At 40.3% G+C, this 21412-nt stretch overlaps 1 protein-coding gene across 1 annotated transcript in view; it reads left to right on the top strand.

The window, feature by feature from the left end:
• Nucleotides 1-21412, top strand: part of PAK3 (p21 (RAC1) activated kinase 3) — a 106184-nt gene that overhangs the window by 64796 nt on the left and 19976 nt on the right. The window contains exons 10-14 of the mRNA XM_044911971.1: nucleotides 547-610; nucleotides 16205-16253; nucleotides 16634-16746; nucleotides 19328-19445; nucleotides 20922-21021. Of these exons, the coding sequence (XP_044767906.1) occupies nucleotides 547-610; nucleotides 16205-16253; nucleotides 16634-16746; nucleotides 19328-19445; nucleotides 20922-21021 (444 nt within the window). The remainder of the gene's footprint in view (nucleotides 1-546; nucleotides 611-16204; nucleotides 16254-16633; nucleotides 16747-19327; nucleotides 19446-20921; nucleotides 21022-21412) is intronic.

Raw genomic sequence — 21412 nt, 5'->3', positions numbered from 1 at the left:
GGTTTGGGGATGTAGTTTTCAGAAAGCATGAGTCTCATTGCTTTATGAGTCAACTTTGTTCTTTATTAGACCCCATCACCCTTAGCACAGTACTGGGTACATAGTCATGGCTCAAGAGATATTTGTCCAGCAGAACTGAATGTAGTGTAGGGCTCAATTTCACTCCAATTCAGAGAAGATAGTGATTTTATTAAATAGTTCATACAAGTTCTTAGATGTTTTTATCTCCTGATCTACAGTGTCCTTTTATGGGAACTTTTTATAAATGTTGAGTTGTGTCCAATCCTTTTTGTTTCCCAAACATCATCAATTTTGAATATAAAAGCATGGGTTACTACTACTATTTTAATTAATATAGTACTGTTTGTTACTTTAATAAAATGTATTTTAGCCATATAAATTATAGAAATTCCATGGGCATATTGCTCTAATGTTTTATTTGTCACTGACTCTGGCATTGTAATTTTTAGTATTAAATAAAGGGAAATCAATCAATTAATTTAAATCTCTCTCTCTCTCTTCCTCTCCCCCCGCCCCCAAACTCAGGAAGCATTGTGAGTGTCGGTGACCCAAAGAAAAAATACACAAGATTTGAAAAAATAGGCCAAGGGTAAGTGATTGTTACTTAAAATATCAAAAGATAAGCACCAGAGATATACATTCAGATTCAATAACAGCCTGGGTTATAGTCATGTTTTGCATTCTCAATATTGGACTTTCTAGCTGACAGACTGACTGTTAATTAATCTAGCAACACATCCTGCTGGAATCTGCACTCATGTCGGGCCAAGGGCGAATTGTTTAAGGATATTTGAATCCCACATAGTTAGAAGATTCAAACTGATTTCTCTGGAAAAGCCGTAGGGTTATAGAAACCTCTAACTTGTATGAAAACCCCCTTTATCCCTGTCCCTACTACATCCGTACGGATGTTAGGCTTCAGATCCTGTTTCATTGTCAAACTATACAGTGACAGAGTGGGGGCAGGGGAAGTCCTTACCTCATAGTCCAGAGGGGGGCAGAGTTGACTCTTCAAGTAAGGAGGAAACAGATCAATAATCCCTAAGTGAGAAGGAGTACATCATTTTCACTTAGCATGCTCGCTAAGAATAAAGATCCCCAGGCCCGGCTGCCAGAGATCTGATTCAGAAGTCTGGAGTAGGGCCCAGGAATCTGAACTTTGGGAAAATTCCTCCGAAAATCCTGATCCTCAGCAAGACAAGGGAACCACAGGGCTGGATCATTCACTAGAGCTAAAGGTGGAAGTCATCCATTCTCTAAGTCAGCTGTAATTTGGCATGTTTCTCAGATCTCAGTGTGAAACTGAGAGTGGGCTACCATGTTTGAAACAGGGAAACATTTTGTTTAAAATCAAATGAAGTGTTCTTAAGAGGCGTCCTTAAATGGGGAAGGAGGCAAATACTTAGATGCATCAACTACTGTATGCCAGGAACCAAGATGGTAGCCCAGAGGTCTCCTGGCTGAGAGGAAGGGATACAGCTAATGTTCCTACGGAATTATGCTAGCCCTTCAGCCAATGGAGTCTATTTTCAGATAAGGGAATGGACAATTTCTTCTTTGGGTACTTCACTGTTTTTCCTTGGATTCTTAGGTTCAGAAAATTGTATGTTGTACATAAGCTTGACAATTTTTCATGATTTTTATATTTTATTTATTTTTTCCCGCTAGCTTTGGCACTGAAGTTTCTTTTGAAATTGCCGACTTACCGCACAAAATAAGGGAAAGCATTCATTAGATATTTTGGCCAGGGGGTAAGGGTCTTGGGGCACTTGTGGGGAATGTGCCTGGTTTCTTTCTTATGGTAAGAAAACCAGAAGAGGGAGGGAGAAACTCAGGGAGAAATAGATGGCCAAGTTTCTTCTTCCTGTGGAAACCATAAAGCTGTTGCATTTGAACTTTCTAGGGGTTAAAATATTTGTGCTTTTGCTTCATTCTTTGTCATTTGAGATCAGTGGTATTCTTACTTGCTCATGGGGGGATAAAAAGAGTTTTTAGTCCCTAGGGACCCCTGTCACCTAACCAGTCAAATAGTATTTCTGCCGATTGCTCTAGACTGGTGCTATCTAAACAGAACTTTCTGTGATGATGGAGATGTTGTCTATTTGTGCTGTCCTATACAATAGCCAGTGGCACGTGTGGTTATGGAACACTTGAAATGTGTCTGATGCAAGCAAATGTGAGAAACTGTATGTATTTAAATTAATTTATTTGTTTATCACACATTTATTGAGTGCCAGCTGTGTGCCAGGTACTTTTCTAAAGGCTGGAGAGACAGAGATAGGTAATGATGTGGGCCCTCAAAGAACTTAGAGTCTATAGTGGTAAACACTTGACAGAGGGATACATTAGGGTACAAGGAACACATTGAGACAAGTCTCCCTCACCTGAGTGCAGGGCAGGGCTGGCTTCTGTAGCCATCATTTCCCACCTGGAATTTTCCTTCTTAACTTCTGGTGGACTGGTTGTTTTACTTAAGTAAGGAAGCCATACCTTCTCCAGTCCGTATACACATACATACACCTCAACTCGCTTTCTTAATGCCCAAAAGGTGAACACCCCAAGGCCAGTTAAAACAACGCAGTATTCAGGGAGCTTGGAAAGCAAAAGTTGCCTTTTATATTTTATTGTATTCTGGTTGGGTTTTTGGTGGAGCTAATAATAGGAAGGGATACACAATCCACAGAGAAGCAGCGTTTCAGATCGTAGCTGTCCAATAGGGTAACCGTGTGACCATTGAGCACTTTCAGTGGGGCTAGTCCAAACTGAGATATGCTACAAGTCTAAAATATGCACAGTTTCAAAAACTTAGGAGGAAAAAATGATGCAAAATAGCTCATTAATAAATTATATACTGGTTACATGTTGAAGTGGTATTTTACATGCATTGTGTTAAATACAATATATTATTAAAATTAATTTTATCTTTTAAACTTCTTAGAATATAGCTCCCCCCAAATTTAAAATAGAGTTCACCTTATATTTCTAAAGGGCAGCACCACTCTAGTTGTAGGTCTAAATGGGAGCTATTTGTTTATTTTTTCAAAAAAGTAGGTTTGTTTCAGGAGTTGTTTCTTGGGGAGTGGGAAGTAGGAGATGTTATAATTTTGTTTTGATTGTTCTTTCCCACTAAGACCCAACTAAGCCAAAAATAGCATTGAATTTAAAAAAGAAAAAAGTAAAAGATGGTTTCACATATCTCCCAGATACCCAGGTAATGAAGCAAGACTGATTTCTCCAAGAACAAAGATTCGGCCGCCAAGCAACTTGGCATACCAAAGAGATTTCCCCTCCTAGTTATTTATGCCTCTGATCTCTGAAGGTGCAAAAGGAAAGTTCTGTATTTCTCCATAACTCTGTAAAACCTTTATAATCTAAATTGAAAAGTCAAAGCAGAAATCCTGCCTGCCACTGTGGACAGGTCTGTTTTAAATTCCCAGCTAGTTCATCATTTTAAAGAATGTTGAAACCAGTAGATAGTTCACTCATATGCCCAATTCAACTTTTAAATAAGTCCTTAGAGGGTAGGGAGTCGATTTTATTCCTCCCTTTGTCTCCTTTGGTATCTAGCACAGGGCTTTTTTACTTAGTAGCCCCCTCCCTCCAAAAAACAAAGGAAACAATTTTGTACGATTTCAGTCTACAGCAAGAGTTTACTTGGTCAAGGTCAAAGATCTACAGAGCTTCTCCTGTCTGCCTCTCCCATCTTTCTGGATCTGTTTTTGCCTCAGTAAATATTTGTGAAACAAACAAGAAAATGTTTGTCTTTCTAGCTCTCTTTTTAAAACCTCTGTCCTGTCTTTTCATGGGTATATACCTGTCTGTATTGCTCTTTCTGTCCTATTTCCCTATTTCCCTATCTCTTTCTCTGTCTTGGTGTGTCTTCATCTCTTCCCATAATAACTTGATCTGATTCCTTATCTTTTGGGTACTTGTGTGTGCTGCACGGCTGTCTTTTTCATTCGTGTTGGCTTCACCTTGCACTGCCCATTTTCACACACACACTCAACCCAAATGGTCGCAATATAAAATCAAGATGCACGTCTAAAGAGCTTTTAAGATATAATATAGTAACTGAAATCTACTTATTTACTGTGATTTTAGCTTGTATTTAATTTACTAATTTTGGTTTTGTGTTTTCAGTAGATTTTTGCTCTCTGTTCTTAATTTCTAAAGTGAGTGAGCAAAATATTGATTTCTCTCTAGACCAAAAAATGAAAACCACTTAAATTAATTTTCCTTTTACTTAAATTGCTCTCAATGGATTTTTCCATGAATTACTGGCCTAAATTAGACAAACTCGCCTCTGCTTTCAGTGTATAGAGTTTGTATTTTCTTTTCATTAAGTCCGGATGTTTTTTATTGTTTTGCTTTACCTATTATGATGGTGAAAATCAAACCTGTGTCTGTAATCATTTGGTGCTAGGAATAATCAGGCCCCATATTCCATTTTCAGCTTCAGGGAGCACAGCAGCTTACTCTTGGGAGCTGGATTTGAGAAGAACCTCTCCATTAATCACCCTCATCTACTTGGAAAACTAAAATTTTCCAGTATGGGTTTCTGCCATCCCAGCATTCAGGCCCGGGGCCAGAGAATTGGCCTCCATCTTCCATAAATCAAGTTCAGAATTGCATGTCTAATCATTTGAGGCCATAGCTGAGAGTCGAAGGCTAAAAATGACATTATTTCACCAGATTTCTGTGAAAAGACTTCTATAATTGGCCACCAAATCTAGATATTTTGAGCAGATGTATGTAAAGTTTAAAAAAAAGGAAAGGAAGAAAGTAAAAAGGCCTGGCATCCTCCAAATTATCATTAACAACATGAGTTTGTCAGAAATCAACCTGGCAAAGCCTATCTAATTCTTGCAGGAGCGGTAGCCACGTGATTGCAGAGGGCTGAGTTTACTAACGTCAGCAGCGGGCCTCACAGATTTCTCATTAATATATGTGAATTTGCTTTTAAGACCTTTTCTTACAAGGGAATGCACTGAAAAACAGACCCCTTTTCTCTTTCGCTTTCATGTTTGCTCTCTCTTCAACATTGTAATAGACAAATATTTTTGAGGATGCAACCTGGAGATGGTTTGGATCCAGTTTAAGGAGTGACTTGTTTCATTTGGTGAAGTTTGACTGAGTGCCTGCTATGTATAATGCACAAAACATAAAATCGTAGTTAAGAACCAGCTTCTGAAAGTCACAGTGAGCCTAGGGCTCACTGCCTTTCGGAATATCCAACGGGGAGAGAAGGAAAGTTGTATCGAGAAATAAGCGGGGGACCCCCCCCCAAATGCATGTACTTTAATTAATTTCTTAGAGCGTCTGTTTTCTCATCCATAGTAAGCAGAAGATACATACCTCATCAGGTTGAGGGAAGTGAAGGAGGGGAGGCATTTCAGGTGCTCAGCACAACATGGCACATAGCGAAGGGCTCAGTAAATGCTAGGTATCATTAGAGGTGAAAGACACCCACAGTTACTATTCGATAGAGCAGAATAGGGCAGGTAGCATAACATAATTACAAAGAGCCATGGGGACGGAGAAGAGGGACGGACCATTTATAGCCAGGGAGAGGGTATGATGAAGGATCCTTAGAGAAGGGTGCATTTGAATCGTGACTTAAGAAAGTGTAGGATTTAACACGTGGGGATTATGGGCAGTTTCGCTGGAAGGAAACCAAAGGAACACTGGCTTCATACTCTAGGCTGGATTCGCTTTGGTATCCCTAGGGCCCGCAACAGTGTCTGACATAAAGGAAATCCTTAGCAACTATTTGATGAATGCATATCAGAAAGACCAGACAAGTGAAATCAGCAGTACCAGTCTCATGGACAGTCAAACCTCCAGTTTGGCAGGGGACTTAACAGGAAATAATGCTAAAAAGGATCTGTTGGGACTGTGTCATGAAACAAAGTGAGAGATACAAGCTGCACTGTAATTTTTATTCGTTCAATTTTTTTTAAAGTAGGTAATACTTGGGCATGGTGTAACCAGGAGGTTCACAGGAGTAGACAGTGAAAAGTAAACGTCCCTCCAAGCCTTGTGCCTTAACCTCCCTGTTATCTTGTACAAAGGAAAGCTCCAGAAAGGATTTTTTACTGGTTCCTTAGGTTAAACTTTCATAGGTTCTCTGCACACACAGGCACGCATGCACGCACACACCACGTATGCGTGAATATAAGGTCACACAATGACGTAATTTTTAAAACAGGTTTTTGACTTATCTGAATATGTAAACTGTTAGATACACAAATGGTGAATGTCTATTTCTGATATTTAACTTGTTAATCACTCTAATTTATATATTTAAAACCACATATTATATAATGTGTGCATTGGGAGAGATTTTTCTACTCTCACGTTTCATGAGGAGTATAATTCAAAATCTTCCTATGCATCTTTAATGTCATGGTTTTTGTAATCATTAGAGCCCCGTTTTGAATCACCCAGCAGTTATCCAAGTACATCATCTGAATTTCATCTACCATCTTTAGATATAATATTTTTGAATCCACATACTATTCTGCCCCAGAATATTTTATTTCTGGTTGCAGTTCAGCCATTCCTCTAACATTAAGATGATTGCTTTCTGAATCTGTTTTGTAGGTGTATATGTACATCTTCACAACATAACTCTCTCCTCTATCACTTAAAATTTCTATTACAAATTTTCAAACATATACAAGAGTAGAGAGAATAGTACAGAAATGTGCATATTCTTATCGCCCCAGTTCAACATTGATCAATATTTTAATATCACAATACCATAAAAAGACCTACAAAATTCAGCAATGGCTTGATATCATCTATTATCAGAGTTCCCCAGTTGTCTCAAAAATGCAGTTTTTATAGTTGATTCCTTCAAATCAGCATCCAAAGAAGATCAACATATGGCATTTGGTCATGTCTCTTAAATCTCTGTACTCTAAAGCAGTCCCCCTTCTTTTTCCACTACCATTGACTTATTGAAGAAACTAGTCATTGTCTTGTAGAATGTACCACTTTCTGGATTTGTCTGTTAGTTTCATTTGATGTCATTTAAGTTGCTCCTCTATTCCCTGTATTTCCTATAAATGGAAGTTGGTTCAGGTGCAACTTTTGGCAAGGTTTCTTCATAGGTCAGTGCTGTGTATTACATCAGAAGGCACACAGTGTCTGATCGACCCGTTGTGTAGTGCTGAATTGATTGATCAGAAGGTTCAGTGGGGACTCCCTGTCCCTTCCAATGCCAATTTCCTCATCAGCCTTTCATCTAATGTTTTCATCTATTGATGACTATATTGCCCATATCAGTTATTAAATTAGGCATTACAAAATAGTGGTTTTCTAAAACTTACCTTTTCTAAAAATTACCTTCCTCACTTTATTAACTACAATGCTTTTGTTGAAAATAACTTTACCTCTCATCAGCTGAGGGTCTTTGGTCACCCTGAAATATAGTTCATACAGGCAAATCAAGATAAATTCATTAAATTTATAATTGCCAATTTTAGTGTAAGGAGTTGATACCCAAGTTACTTCCTGAAAATGAGGGGTGTTTTGATTCTATTTTAAGTAGGGGAAGGAAGCATTCTCTCTTATTAAAAAACTTGTTATAAGCTCATGGGTCTTTATATTTTCAATATGTTTCAATCAGTTGTATTCACTGTTGTATTTGATAGTCACACTATCATATCTTGAGCTGACAGGTGCCCTTTTCACTACATTAATTTCAAAAGTGACCTTTAAAAAGCTTGTTTATGACATCTAACACTTGCAGTTCTGATCATACCTTCAGAAATAATTTATTTACATCCTTCCCAATTCTGACAGATAGTCTCTATGAGCATCCAAAACTGGCATTGACTGAGAATACTTCAACCTAATGTGTCTTTCCCAAACAGTACTTTATGGATAAAAATAAATGAATATGGAGAATTACCATATTGCATAAGAGATTTTATAAGGATTTGAATATAAGGCAATTCCCCCTTTTTCCTGAGGAAGAAATTGGCCGGGGGCGGGAATACCTTACCTTGTGTTTCGGCACAAATGGTACATTTCTGTGTATTTGTGTGTGTGTCTGTGTGTCTGTGTCATGGCTCTATTTTTAACACGAGTGGTAACATACTAGAAATCTATTTTGTTTTTTGCCTTTGTCTGAAGAGATGATTCCATATCAGTACCTCATTGTGTTTAACAGATGCGGTGGGTTTTTTTTTGTTTGTTTGGATGGACCATAATGTATTTAATCAGGCCCCCATTGATAGACATTTCATTTGTTTCCAGTATTTTGCTCATATAAACAAGGCTTCAGTGGAGATCTTTACAAACAAGCCACTTCGTACATATGCAAATTGTTCATTAGGTTAAACTGCCCGGGAAAGTGGAATTGCTACATGAAAGGATATGTGCGTTTTTAATGTCCAAGTTGCCCTCCATAGAGGTCGTTCCACTTGACATTGCCCACTAACAACGCTCGGGAGGGCCTGTTTGCCCACACCCTCACTGCCACAGCCGTCTTCATTTATTTGGGATTCTAGGATTATACTAAAAACTCATCACCACGCTGATTTTCAGAAGGGAAAATGTTTAAGAAAGGAACTCTTAACAAGAAGTTATATGGCAAACAAAAGGCTCTCGTGAAAGATCTGTTGGTCAGCATAGTCCATGTCTGTATTATGCCCAAGTATACCTTCGATGTATGTCGCATCTCTTCATAGATTAGACCAACCGCATGGCTAAATTTGTCACAGAAATTGACAATGGGAGCATTTCTTGAAATCGTTTTCCTTCTGCACTTAAAGATAACACGTTTGGCCAAAGGCATTTTGTCTACCATCTGGATCTTTGCCAATCATATAATTCTATGGAATGATGATACGATCAATCCATCCGTAATTTCGGACAAAACTTGTTTTTTTTGTAAGCCTTCAGTCCCTGTCCTCTAAATTAGTTTTAGTTTTCAGGCTTCAGAAAGTAAATCTATCCTGTTAGGTATTTTTCAGACTTCTCTTGGCTACTCAGTGAGGAGCCCTCTTCTTCTTACGCCGACATGAAGTTCCCATATTGAAGATGAATAGTTTTGAAACTTGTTTCTTAAAGGACTCGATGAATAACAGCTTGTTTGGAGAACCCGACAAAGCAGTGTACAGCATGGAACTCGGGGATAAGTGCTGAGAATAAAACCTCTGACTCGTTTCTCTTTGTTCAGGAAACTATGGGCAAGAGCAGAAGTGGTGTCTAGTGTGCTTACAGTGGTGATTCTTGGGGGGGGGACCACCCACCCCAAAAGTATTTGCTTCCTCATCGGAACTATTTTGGGCCATACAAGGTAGAGCACTCCTACAAGGCACTAAATAGATGTCGCCTGGGCTTTGTAACCGGCTTTGTGATGAAGGAGATTGGAAATACATTAGCATTTGTGAAGAACAATGTTTATAGAGCCATGGAAGATGCGCTTTGTTCTACTTAATGCTCTTAAATGCACTGTGTTATATGCCGTCCCTTGCAAAGAAAGATGGTGCCCCTCAATCAGCCACCATTAGCGGAGTTTGCACTTTGTTTTTTCCAGCCATAGTAATGAGCTTGTATTAAGCCGCCTGCCCCCCTTGCCTGTCTAGGCCCTCTTGAGACCAGTGGCACGCACTGTGAAACAGCTGCTTAGACTTCATGTTGGAGTGAGTCCTTGAGTTATCTGGCCTTTCCCAAGGATTAAGGCCTGGAACAGTGGCCTCATTATCACTGGACTCTAACCCACTGAGCTCCCTGGCCCCACACCCATAATGTGTTACAGCTATCTTTAAAATTAGAGGACTGCAGACGCTCTGGGGCAAGCCACACCCTAGCTAAAGAACAGAAAATCCCGTGTTCCAATTTATCATCCCAGTAATTAAAGACAGTACCACATCCTGGTACTTCAAGAACATGCCTTTTACGTAATTTTATTTTATTTTTATAATTTAGTGATATATTTTTTAAGGGGCAGATTACATAAAGGAAACCCTGGGGCTCTCTCTGAGTTACTGCATGCAGTGGGGACACTGTTCATCACCATTCCAGAAGCCCAGAGGGCATATGCCTCCACAAGATGAATAGAGGCATGGTAGTATTGGACAATATGATATCCAGGTGTCTTTAAGTCAAGTGCATTAATATAGCAAGATAAGGGCCTACAAAGTAGTAACCATATCTTAAATACTCAGCAGAACATAAAGTCCAGTCCTAAGAACTGGTCCACTCTTGGCCACGTGAGCAAGCTTAACTGAGTCAGAAAACAGAAGAGCCAGCTCCTAATGGTTATGCCAAAGGAGTCAACCATACCGTGTCCAGGGATAAAGTAAATGCCTTACCAAGGGGCACGTGGACTAAGTTAAGCAGGAAATGAGAGGCAATATTCTAGGGAGGCACTTTATAGTGCAGTAGATACAAACGTGGGCATTAGGAAGTGCCACGCTTGCACTTAGCATTGACATAAAAATGCTAAAGGTCTGTAACAGAACGTGAAGCGGTAGTTAAGTGCAATGGGCCGTGGAGTCAGACTCACGCGGTTCTGAGTTCAGCTGCTGACAAACTGTGTAACCCTGGACAGGCTACTTTCCCATGTCCCCTTCCAGTATCTTCATTTGTCACATTGCATAGGGCGAGCAGTAAGTGAGCTCACCCATTTACAGAGAGCAGACAGAAAGGAAGGCATGTCCATAAACGAGACAGCCTTTTCTAGCAGCAGCGGCAGAAGGACGAGTAGATCTAAAACACAGCCATCCTCAGTGCGGATTAAGTCCCTGACTGTGACCTCATTAGCACTGGATTTATGCTTATAAAACCTTTAATGTGATTATCGCCCTATCCTTCTGGCTTCCTCACTCTTATTACACGAGGCTTTCCTTTAGACCTCACCGAGCCCTCTGGTCCTCTCGCCCACTTCCCTTTTCTCTCAGCCTTTGAGCTTCCTCCTTGCCTGACTTGCCTGCCTTTCTTTCCCTCCTGTAATCCACTTCGATGCTGAAATCGGAGTGATTTATAGAAATTGTAAGTCTTACCACATTGCTGCCTTGGCAACTACTCGTGATCGTGGCTTGACATTGGCTCTTAGCAGGAAACATCAAAACCTGATGAAGATTGCTGATAATTAAATGGACTCATCTTGGGAGGAAAAGGGACAAATAGTGAATTGTTTGTTTCTTTCTAGACACTTTAGGCTAGATGCCAGTGTTTCCATTTGAGTATTAAGTGCTTGGCCAGGTCAAAAAGAAATTCTTGATAAAGCATCTAATGTGATGCCAAGAACCCAGCAGTACTCATCATGCTGTAATTGATGATGAGGCCCAACGGTTGAGCAATCTGTGGGTTTAATATTCTTGAACCGTAGTGTAGGTTCGCTGAAATATCTTTTGCTCAAAATTAGGAGGCTTTTGTTACTTACTAGCTGTGTCATCTTGGGGCACATTCCCCCTGCTCTCTTGGCTTCAGATGTCTCATCTGTGATGAGGTTAAACTGGATGATCTCTATTTTCCTTGGAGTCCTGATAAGGCATGATTTCTTTATGCCGTCAGAGTGACTGGGGGCTGGAATAAACAAAATCCCCATCGTAAACAAGTGTTCTCCCTCACAGCAATCTGGCTTCAATATAACTGGAATGGAGAGATAATAGAGATCAATATAATTAAATGGCATAAAAATCAGATCGACAACGTTGACTATTTTAGCATACCAGCCCAATCTACTAGAGAATTGTGAGTTTTAACTTTCACATTTGTGAGTTTGATTCCTGCCAACTTTATGTCCTAAAGTGATACTGACTTTTTTTTTCATTAAAGTGATTGATTGATTTTGTGAAGATAGCCATTGAGATACTTAGACATATCCCAGGCTGTCACAAGGCCCGGTTTTTGGGGAATCAGTGTGACATGTTGTTGGCTCAAAGATCATTTCTTTGGTAGACACTACTGTGCTTCACTTATTACAAGGAGGTTGCTTCCCAGCTTCACCACCAAGGATCCTTTTAATTATTTGTCTTTATGAACTCCGGGTTATGAGTAATTACAACTATTAAGCTATATTTATTAAATAGTAGCTTATTTCTCAGACTCGGTTAAGGAAACAGTGTTTAACCACTGCTCAGAGCTTTTGATCAGTGAGCTATGCAATGTAATCAAAAGTTGGTATCATTCTGGCTAAAAAGAAGTATATGTGATATTTTGATTAGCTCTGCCATAGGTAAATGTAAAATTTCTGTTAGGAATTTGGAAATCAAATATCTTGGAAACTCCCAGACGCTTAAAGGAGATTTCTAGTGAGCCACAGATTACAGTTTAGGAGCTTAATGCATGTATTAGGGAACAGTCAACCTAATAATAATAAAATTGTAGTCTGTGGATAATGATGATGGTTGTTATTGCTCATACATATTGGCAATGTGTATACCTGGCTTTAACTGGCTTTAACCACTGTATACATTTAATCCTTTATTCCTGAGCTACAGAGAGGTAAAATTACTTACCCAGGGACACACAGCTAGGAACTGGTGGGATTTGAACCCAGGAAGGTTTGAGGAGATGGGGGTGACGACTACTGTTCATAACCTATCAGTGGGCAAAGAGAGCACTTTGGTAAATGAATAAGAGGAGAAGCGTTGACATTTATACCGGCAGAGTCTTAAATTGCTAGAATATGGGAAGGCGTCAGATCTGTGTGCAGGGAAACGTTTGAGGTGCCCAGATAGAATTGGAGACAGGACACTCTGCAGGTTAGTAGCCAAGTTTGTGCATTTGAGTTGAGGATTCTGTGAAGGCTAAAAGTTGGGCCAACCAATAATTTGTTGGTCAGAGTGGTGAATTCCAAGTGACCAACCTGTTTGGTGGGGGTGGAAGGGGTGGGGGATGGGAAGTGGGGTAGAGGAGAATATTGCCATTTTAAGGCTGGGAACAAGGGTTGAAGAAGAGGAAAATGGCTCCCACTAGACAATTACATATATGTGATAAGGTAGGAGAAGGGAGAGTGAGGAGAAAAGCTAATTTTTGAGTTAATAACTGATGTTCTTCTAGAGTTTCAGAGCCTTTAAACCTCTGTGGAGTAGGGATTTGTGGCAATTCTATACCACAGAATGCCACAAAACCCAGGATATTGGGATTCCAGGGTAAGGACGTTAGCAATTTAAGACAATGAAATGTTGAGGGAGGTTGGGGGCCATAAACCCAAGGATTTGAAAGGTAAATCTCTGGAGATGATAAACACTAATCCCCTTTGCACTCCAAGTCAATCACAATTTTAGGCCCCGGGACAGTGCAAATGGGATTGGAGGTCGGGGACAGCATGGTGAATAAGGGGGAGGCCGCCGGGGCAGAAATTTTGGGCCTCCCTTCCTAGCTTTAACTGGAACAGTTCCCATTTTATATGGAGGGTTTTTATATATGTTCTCGTCAGATAAAGGCGTTCCAAACTGAAAGAAAAAGGCAAACCCACTAGGGAGGAAAAGGATGTGGAACCTCTAAAAGGTGGTCTAGTAGGATCCCCTCTGGCTTTTGGCCTTTTTAGAAAAGAGGGACAGACACGAGCAAGGATGTTTTGACTGAGAGATTGGGAAGGGCCAACACCTAGTAATCAGGCATTCTCTACTGTGAAACCAGTAACAGCAACAGATGATAATAGGATAAAGCAGTTATGAATCTCAGAGCTCCTGCAGCCGAAGCACACGCGGGGTCCAGGTGATCTGTTCCTTTGAGCCCAGGGATCCTGAGTTCAGAAGGACCCATCACAGACTGGCCCCTGAAATCAGGAATGTCTGATAGCTTATTCCACATGGGAAGTGTTTTATGTTGATTTAAGTAGAAGAAGACACGTTTCCTTCACAGAAAGGAAAGGTTTTACTGCAACCACATGTTTGCTTGAAAAGACTTTTATTAATTTATTTGTTCAGCAAATACTTAATGAGCACACACACAAAAAATACTTAATGAGCACCAACCGCATGCTCTGAACCCAGAATCTCGAACGTACAAAATTGGGAGGCTGATTTGTTTAACATAAACTTCCACCCTGAGGAATTTCTGAAACCTGAAAGTCCTGCTTTAGGTGGCACCTATAGAGTAAGGGTGATTTTTTTTTTTTTGTCTACTTCCAATGGATATTTAAATACCTACACAGAACGAAAAGAGCAGTAGAATTTGTAGATTGTACATCATGGAATTAAAGAACCTTAGAAATCGGGGTGCCTGGCTGGCTCAGTCGGTGGAGCATGGGACTCTGGATCTCGGGGTTGTGAGTTCAAGCCCCATGTTGGGTGTGGAGCTTATGTAAAAAGAAATTTAAAAAAATAAAGAACCTTAGAGATAAAGTGGCCCATTTGCTGTATTTTACAGGTCAGAGAGTCAGACAGATTTGGATTGTAAACTGTTTAACGTAGGGCAGGTCACTTAACCTCTCTGAGCCTCAGGTTCCTCATAGGTAATGTGGGGGTAATAGCAGTTTCCTTATAGAAATATGGTAAGGATTACATAAGGTGATTTATATTAAGTTCTTAGTGCAGTGTCTAACATGCTCCATATTTTTTACTGTTATTGTGATCACTGTTTTCCGAGTCAAGGGAACTGAAGCCCAGAGAGGGGAAGTGACTGGCCCAAGGTCACACAGCTTGTTGACGTTAGGACAAATATTAGAACTCAGATCTCTTTTAGTAGTCAAATATTCCTCATACTACCCCACTCATTTTACTCCTTTGGAGGAGGTAATGTAAACTCCAGGCTTGTGAGAAATATTTTGCTTCATCCAAGTAGAAGGAGGGAGAAGTATGGCAAAGAAATAGCTGACATAAGAAAATTCAAGGGATGCCTGAGTGGCTCAGTCAGTTAAGCGTCCAGCTCTTGGTTTCAGCTTAGGTCATGATCTCAGGGTTGTGGGATTGAGTCCCACATCGGGCTCTGTGCTCAGTGGGGAGTCTGCTTGAGGTTCTCTCTATCTCCCTCTGCCTGCTCCTCCCTCTAAAATAAATAAATCTTTTAAAAAAACAAAAAAGAAAGAAAAGAATTCCGGGACCCAGAAAACAAAATAGCAAGGGATAAATGGAGAGCAAAGGAGAAACAATAGTTACTAGAAATTTTAAATAGCAATATTGGAGCATTATAATGTCTGGTGAATCACAAGGACTGATCTCCATCCTTATTCCTTTATTCATCACAAACATTTCAATGAAATTGATGAGGCTTTTCCTTTTTCCTAGGGATAGAGGTGGGGAGGTAGTTCAGAACGCATGTGTGTTTCACAGAACCTTACTGTGACTTCAGCCTCACCAAACAATTGCTATTTGCAAAGCAAAGTACCCCTATAATTGAAGTTAGAATGGAAGTGTGAGTACTTCCAAGGCCTAACCAACGATAGATTTTTAAAGGATGGTGGGCTGGAAGGAAACCTTGTAGTAGAAGCTGCTGAGAAATTTAGAAAAAGGAAAAAAAAAGAAAAACAGTGAAGTCATGTTGTCCATTGCTTTATGTAGCTATGGCAATAGGTAAGTACAGCACCGAGTGTGAATGATTTGTTAGGTGAAAATATTCTTTTTTTTAGATTATTTAATTTTTTTTTGAGAGAGAGAGAGAGACATAGCGAGAGAGGGAACACAAGCGAGGGGAGTGGGAGCGGGAGAAGCAGGCTTCCCGCGGAGCAGGGAGCCCGATGCAGGGCTCGATCCCAGGACCCTGGGATCATGACCTGAGCCGAAGGCAGACATTTCCCTGACTGAGCCACCCAGGCGCCCCTAGGTGAAAATATTCTTAAGAATTAGAAATCTATGGGAAAAAAAGCCACTCTGTCCATATGCTAAAAGGAAAGGTTGATTTATACAGTTGCCTAAAAAAGAGATGATACATTCTTTCCTAAACGGTACTTCAGTTTAGTCAGAGGACTGCAGTGTTGTTTGTTGCAACATCCAAGGAGTATTCAGAATATTCCAGGAGTTTCCTAAAAGGAGCAAAGCTATTTTGCTCAGTTCATTACTGCAGAAAGTCTGACCGGAGTTCCTAGCCCACCAAAAGGGATACACTGAGACTGTCTCAGGTGTAATTACCACACAAAACAGTTGTCCCTTCGTTATTTCATCCTTGAATCTTAAGTTTGCCGATTTCCCTCTCCTAAAAATAATTACACCTTATTTCAAATAAAGTATATGGATAACACCTGGATTGCTTATTCATTTGATAACTTTCACCTTCACAGGGCATCAGGTACTGTTTACACAGCGCTAGACATTGCCACCGGACAAGAGGTGAGTGCTCGCATTCGATCCTGATTTTTACTTCTTCTTTGATGGCAGCTAGGCCTTACAAAATGGATGACACTGGGTTGACGTGGGAATCGATTCCATCGATGTCCAAAGTTTCAGAAGTGGGTGGTTTCCTCCTGATTGACCAAAGAAAAGGGCATGAGTTTGCGGCGCTGAGAAAGAGCCTAGTAAGATAAAGAATGTTTATGCCTTACTCTGTGTACCAAAAAAAAAACCAAACAAACAAAACCAAAAACACATACACAAAAAAAACAACAACAAAAGCACAAAAAACAAAACAAAAACACACACAAAAAAACCAAAAACAAAACCATGGATGTGTGTATTTAATGACTGTAACTCATCCTTGCATTATCTTTCAGGTGGCCATAAAGCAGATGAACCTTCAACAGCAGCCCAAAAAGGAATTAATTATTAATGAAATTCTGGTCATGAGGGAAAATAAGAACCCCAATATTGTTAATTATTTAGATAGGTAAGTGTTTTCTCTCATTTCGTACTGGCTTTCTTTATGCGATGTCATTGGCTTGGCAAAGTATTTTATTTAGGATCTAGTCGTGTAGCAACCATCCTACAAATACTTCTCGAAGGCTACAGAATAGGGAATCTCACATCTATTGCTCAACGTTGCCCACCCATCAAACATTTGAAGACACATTTTATGGTCCTGCTTCTAAGCATGAGCAGTTTGTGTAATTTCCTTTTGAGGATCGTGACTCCATGTTGGCAGGAGATAGACTGTTGCGTACAGGGGAGAGTTGCGGTGTTTTAAACCTTTCACCAAGTGTTTGGAGCCGGTACAATCTCTGGGTTTGTGAGTGAAGAAGGCTGGCTGCACCAGCCCCGCTTTAATGGGTGCTTTGTGATTAACTGACAGTGAGGTCTAGGGAATTGAGACTTTAATCTCAAACCTTTTCCCTGGACCAGGTAATTAATGTCTCTTTCACCAGTGGTATTAGTGGTGGGTTATAAATAGGCGTTTAAAGACGGCACTAACTCTTCACCTGTGGTTAACATCTGTCTCATTCAATTTCAGTAAGTGTTTGCTTAGCACCACTGTGCTGTGTACTCTGGGGGGATATAAAGGAAATAAGATGAGGTCTCCAACCTCAATGAGCTTAAAATCTTGCTTTCTGTGTTTTGTGCCAGGTGGACCAGAGAAAGAGGGGAAAGGGGGAGTAAAAAAAAAAAGGAGTCAAATTTTATGGCCGAAACCCGAGCTTCATAAAGTGCCACTTTTGGGCTATCTGCAGTAAAGTGACTCCACTCTGCTTTTTTAATTTTGTAAAAATTGCCTTTGTAAAAAAAAAAAAATGTAGATTTCTCGGATGCTTTCTTTACTAATGAGCTAGAGTCTGTGAATGTTCATTTTTACCAGGCTTCCCAGGTGAATCTCAAGAGCACTGCAGTTTGAGCATCACTGGATAGAAAGTCTTGCTTCGTATTGATGTGGAACTTAGGGCAGGATAGAATCTTTGGGGTCATTCCATTCACCGTAATTCCTCTCTTGCTGAGCAGGGGGAAAGAGAGACCTGATCATGCTGCTAATGTGCCTTCAGATGGTTCCAGATGTTTTGAATTTGCCCAGTTGTTGGGCTCTGGTGACCTTCCTCCCCGTGTTTGATCACTTGGGGTGTGTTCCTCAGTAACCACCTAAAGAAAATGGGCACATTGCTACTGACTTCTAATAGGACCACGACCTCAGCAAAGTACATCCATTGCAAACATGAGTCTCTTTGATTCCGAAACTGCTCGAAAGCATTTCAGGAGTTAATTTGGTAGAATCAAAAATAATGCTGAGATCTGAATAAATATCTTATAAATCTGTACGCCAGGGGCCAGTTCAGTCCAAGACATCAACACAATGGCTTGAGTTATCCAAAATGGCTAGTCACTGATCCCATTCATTGCAAGTAGCTTTTACAGTGGAATGAGAGCCAGTATTCAGTCACCAGAGACCTCCTTGCTCTTTTCCTTCCTCCATGGTGCACAGTTAGGTCTGATGATCCTTTGGTTTTCACTCATATTTTCTTCTTTTTTTTTAATTTAATTTTAAATCATTAGTTTTTGATGTAGTGTTCCATGATTCATTGTTTGCATATAACACCCAGTGCTCCATGCAGAACGTGCCCTCTTTAATACCCATCACCAGGCTAACCCATCCCCTCACCCCCCTCCCCTCCAGACCCCTCAGTTTGTTTCTCAGAGTCCATAGTCTCTCATGGTTCGTCTCCCCCTCAGATTTCCCCCCCTTCATTTTTCCCTTCCTACTGTCTTCTTTTTTTAACATATAAGGTATTATTTGTTTATACATGTCTTTCTCTGATTGACTTATTTCGCTTAGCATAATACCCTCTAGTTCCATCCACGTCATTGCAAATGGCAAGATTTCGAGTTTTTTGATGGCTACATAATATTCCATTGTATATATATACACCCCATCTTCTTTATCCATTAATCTTTTGATGGACATCTTGGCTCTTTCCACAGTTTGGCTATTGTGGACATTGCTGCTATAAACATTGGGGTGCACATAGCCCTTCGGATCACTACATTTGTATCTTTGGGGTAAATAAGCTGTAGTGCAGTTGCTGGGTCGAAGGGTAGCTCTATTTTCAACTTTTTGAGGAACCTCCATACTGTTTTCCATAGTGGCTGCACCAGCTTGCCTTCCCACCAACAGTGTAGGAGGGTTCCCCTTTCTCCGCATCCTCGCCAACATCTGTCGTTTCCTGACTTGTTAATTTTAGCCATTCTGACTGGTGTGAGGTGGTATCTCATTGAGGTTTTGATTTGGATTTCCCTGATGCCGAGCGATGTTGAGCACTTTTTCATGTGTCTGTTGGCCATTTGGATGTCTTCTTTGGAAGAATGTTTGTTCATATTCTCTTCTAATGCTAAGGAAGTTTCCTGTTATCCCCGTCATTGATATTTTCCTCCCATTATAGAATATGGCCAAATGCAGACACCACCCGCGAACTACCTTCCTAAAGGGAATATAGAAGAGTCCCCACTTCCTTAGGCCGAGTCAATGTCTTTTTCTTCTCTTCCTGTAGCTACTTAGTGGGTGATGAACTATGGGTAGTCATGGAATACTTGGCTGGTGGCTCTCTTACTGATGTGGTCACAGAGACCTGTATGGATGAAGGCCAGATAGCAGCTGTCTGCAGAGAGGTAAGAAAATAGAGCGTTTCTAGCTGATGAGAATGCCAAAACTGGCAGTTCTTTATCTCTGATTATCCAGAATGCGTATAACATCAAAGTAACAATAGCATATCTTTCCTACGAAAAAATAAAACCAATTGGAGAACCTAACTTCAATTCAGATCCTTTCCTAATAGCACTTTCCATCTCCTCCCTTCCCAGCCTGTTATTTATTTTAGTCCCTTCGCTCTGGATCTTTTGAGTTCCATTACGCCATTCACAAGGTGCCGCCTCTAAGCCTGCATGTTGTAGTCTCAGCGAACATGGGAAACACTGATGGTGGCATGCAATTTTTTACATGATTTTTACATGATAATCATTTTGTCCTGCATGTGCAACGGGAGCCTTGTAAAATACAAACCATTATAACCCCATAATTTTTGACAAGGCAATTTAAGCAAGATCCTGCCTCAGCCCAGACAGTATTTGCTTTCCCAGGACAATCTGGACATCCTTCCAAACCCTCCAGTGGGTCTGAGTGTCTGCCTCTCGCCCCATAACAGTGTCATATCCCTAGTTTCATGCAAAACTGAGGACATTTTATCATATTTTTCTCAGTACTTGAAAACACACTCCTCTTTGGAATCTCATCTCGGACATGACCATCTACCCCATTCGTTGTGGTGAGGTTGTCTTGCAGACACAAGTAGGAACTCTGACCCACTGAAACTTGAAAACCAGTGACAGGAAAACAAAACCAAATAATTGCAGCTAGTCATTTTTTTTTTTATTATTTTAAATCGTTCACTTAAACTTCCTCCTGCCTTGCTCTCCTCTTGTCCCCATTTCCTCCTGCCCAAGCACGTAGATGTATCCACCAAACATAGGTATTTTCTATTCATGCAATGAATCAAACTTCTAATATATAGGAGACCATTCCACCCTGAGCCTGTGGTTTCCATGTTGCACGATGCAAAGCCATTTCCCAACAAGTGACTATAGCTACTTCATAGCCTAGAAGTGGTTCCCAACCATGGCTGTCCATCAGAGGTAGCTTGGGGCACTCGTTTTCAATGCAGATTCCTGGGTCCCCCTTCAGGCCTCCCGAATCAAATAGCACGGAGGCAGAAACTTACTGTGCCTGTGTAGGACCAAGCCGAATCCACACCCTCCAGATGACAAGGTCAAAGTATGATTATTAATTGGTTAGTCTGGCTGTATTAAGGATTTAGAGCTATTTATTACACACACACACACACACACACACACACACACACACACCCCACTCTTCATGTCCTAGTCTGACTCGGGAGCTTTTATAATGTATAATGCTGTTATAGCATTGATGTAAATGGTAACATGATTTCAAAATGATAAGACAACAGTAATCTATTTCACATGATAATGTAAATTTATACCTTTGCCCCACATTTATCTAGAAATGAAACTTACATGGTTTTAAATTCTTTGTGATATAATTAGAACTTATTTTTCTGATTTCAATAGTGCCTCCAAGCTCTGGATTTTTTGCACTCAAACCAAGTGATCCATAGAGACATAAAGAGTGACAATATTCTTCTTGGGATGGATGGCTCTGTTAAATTGAGTAGGTATTTTGGTTCAGATGGTGTTTGAAAGAGTATCGGGGGATTTCTGCTCGTTTCCTGTCTGTCTTGAGAAGAAAGTGGCTATTGAAAGTGATTGGTTTGAAAGCATTTAGAGCCCCATTTGAAGTAAAGAATTTTTTTTTCTAATGCTGTGTTCCTATAGATTGTGGCCGGATTCTGGGGGTTTAACATTTCAGAATTCCTAGGGACTGCCATCTGCTAGATGACAAATACCTAACTAGAAAACCGAAAGATCCTATAAGTTGGAAGGGACAGTAATAGGGAGGGAACCAGATAGAGGACTAGTAAAAATGACATCACGTTAATTGGATATCTCAGACCCTTTTAAAATCAGGGCCACCAGAGGGATCAGGTAATAATGATTAGGAG

Source organism: Neomonachus schauinslandi, chromosome X (genome assembly GCF_002201575.2).
Source record: "Neomonachus schauinslandi chromosome X, ASM220157v2, whole genome shotgun sequence".
Taxonomy (NCBI): domain Eukaryota; kingdom Metazoa; phylum Chordata; class Mammalia; order Carnivora; family Phocidae; genus Neomonachus; species Neomonachus schauinslandi.
This window is presented reverse-complemented; position numbering and strand designations above follow the sequence as displayed.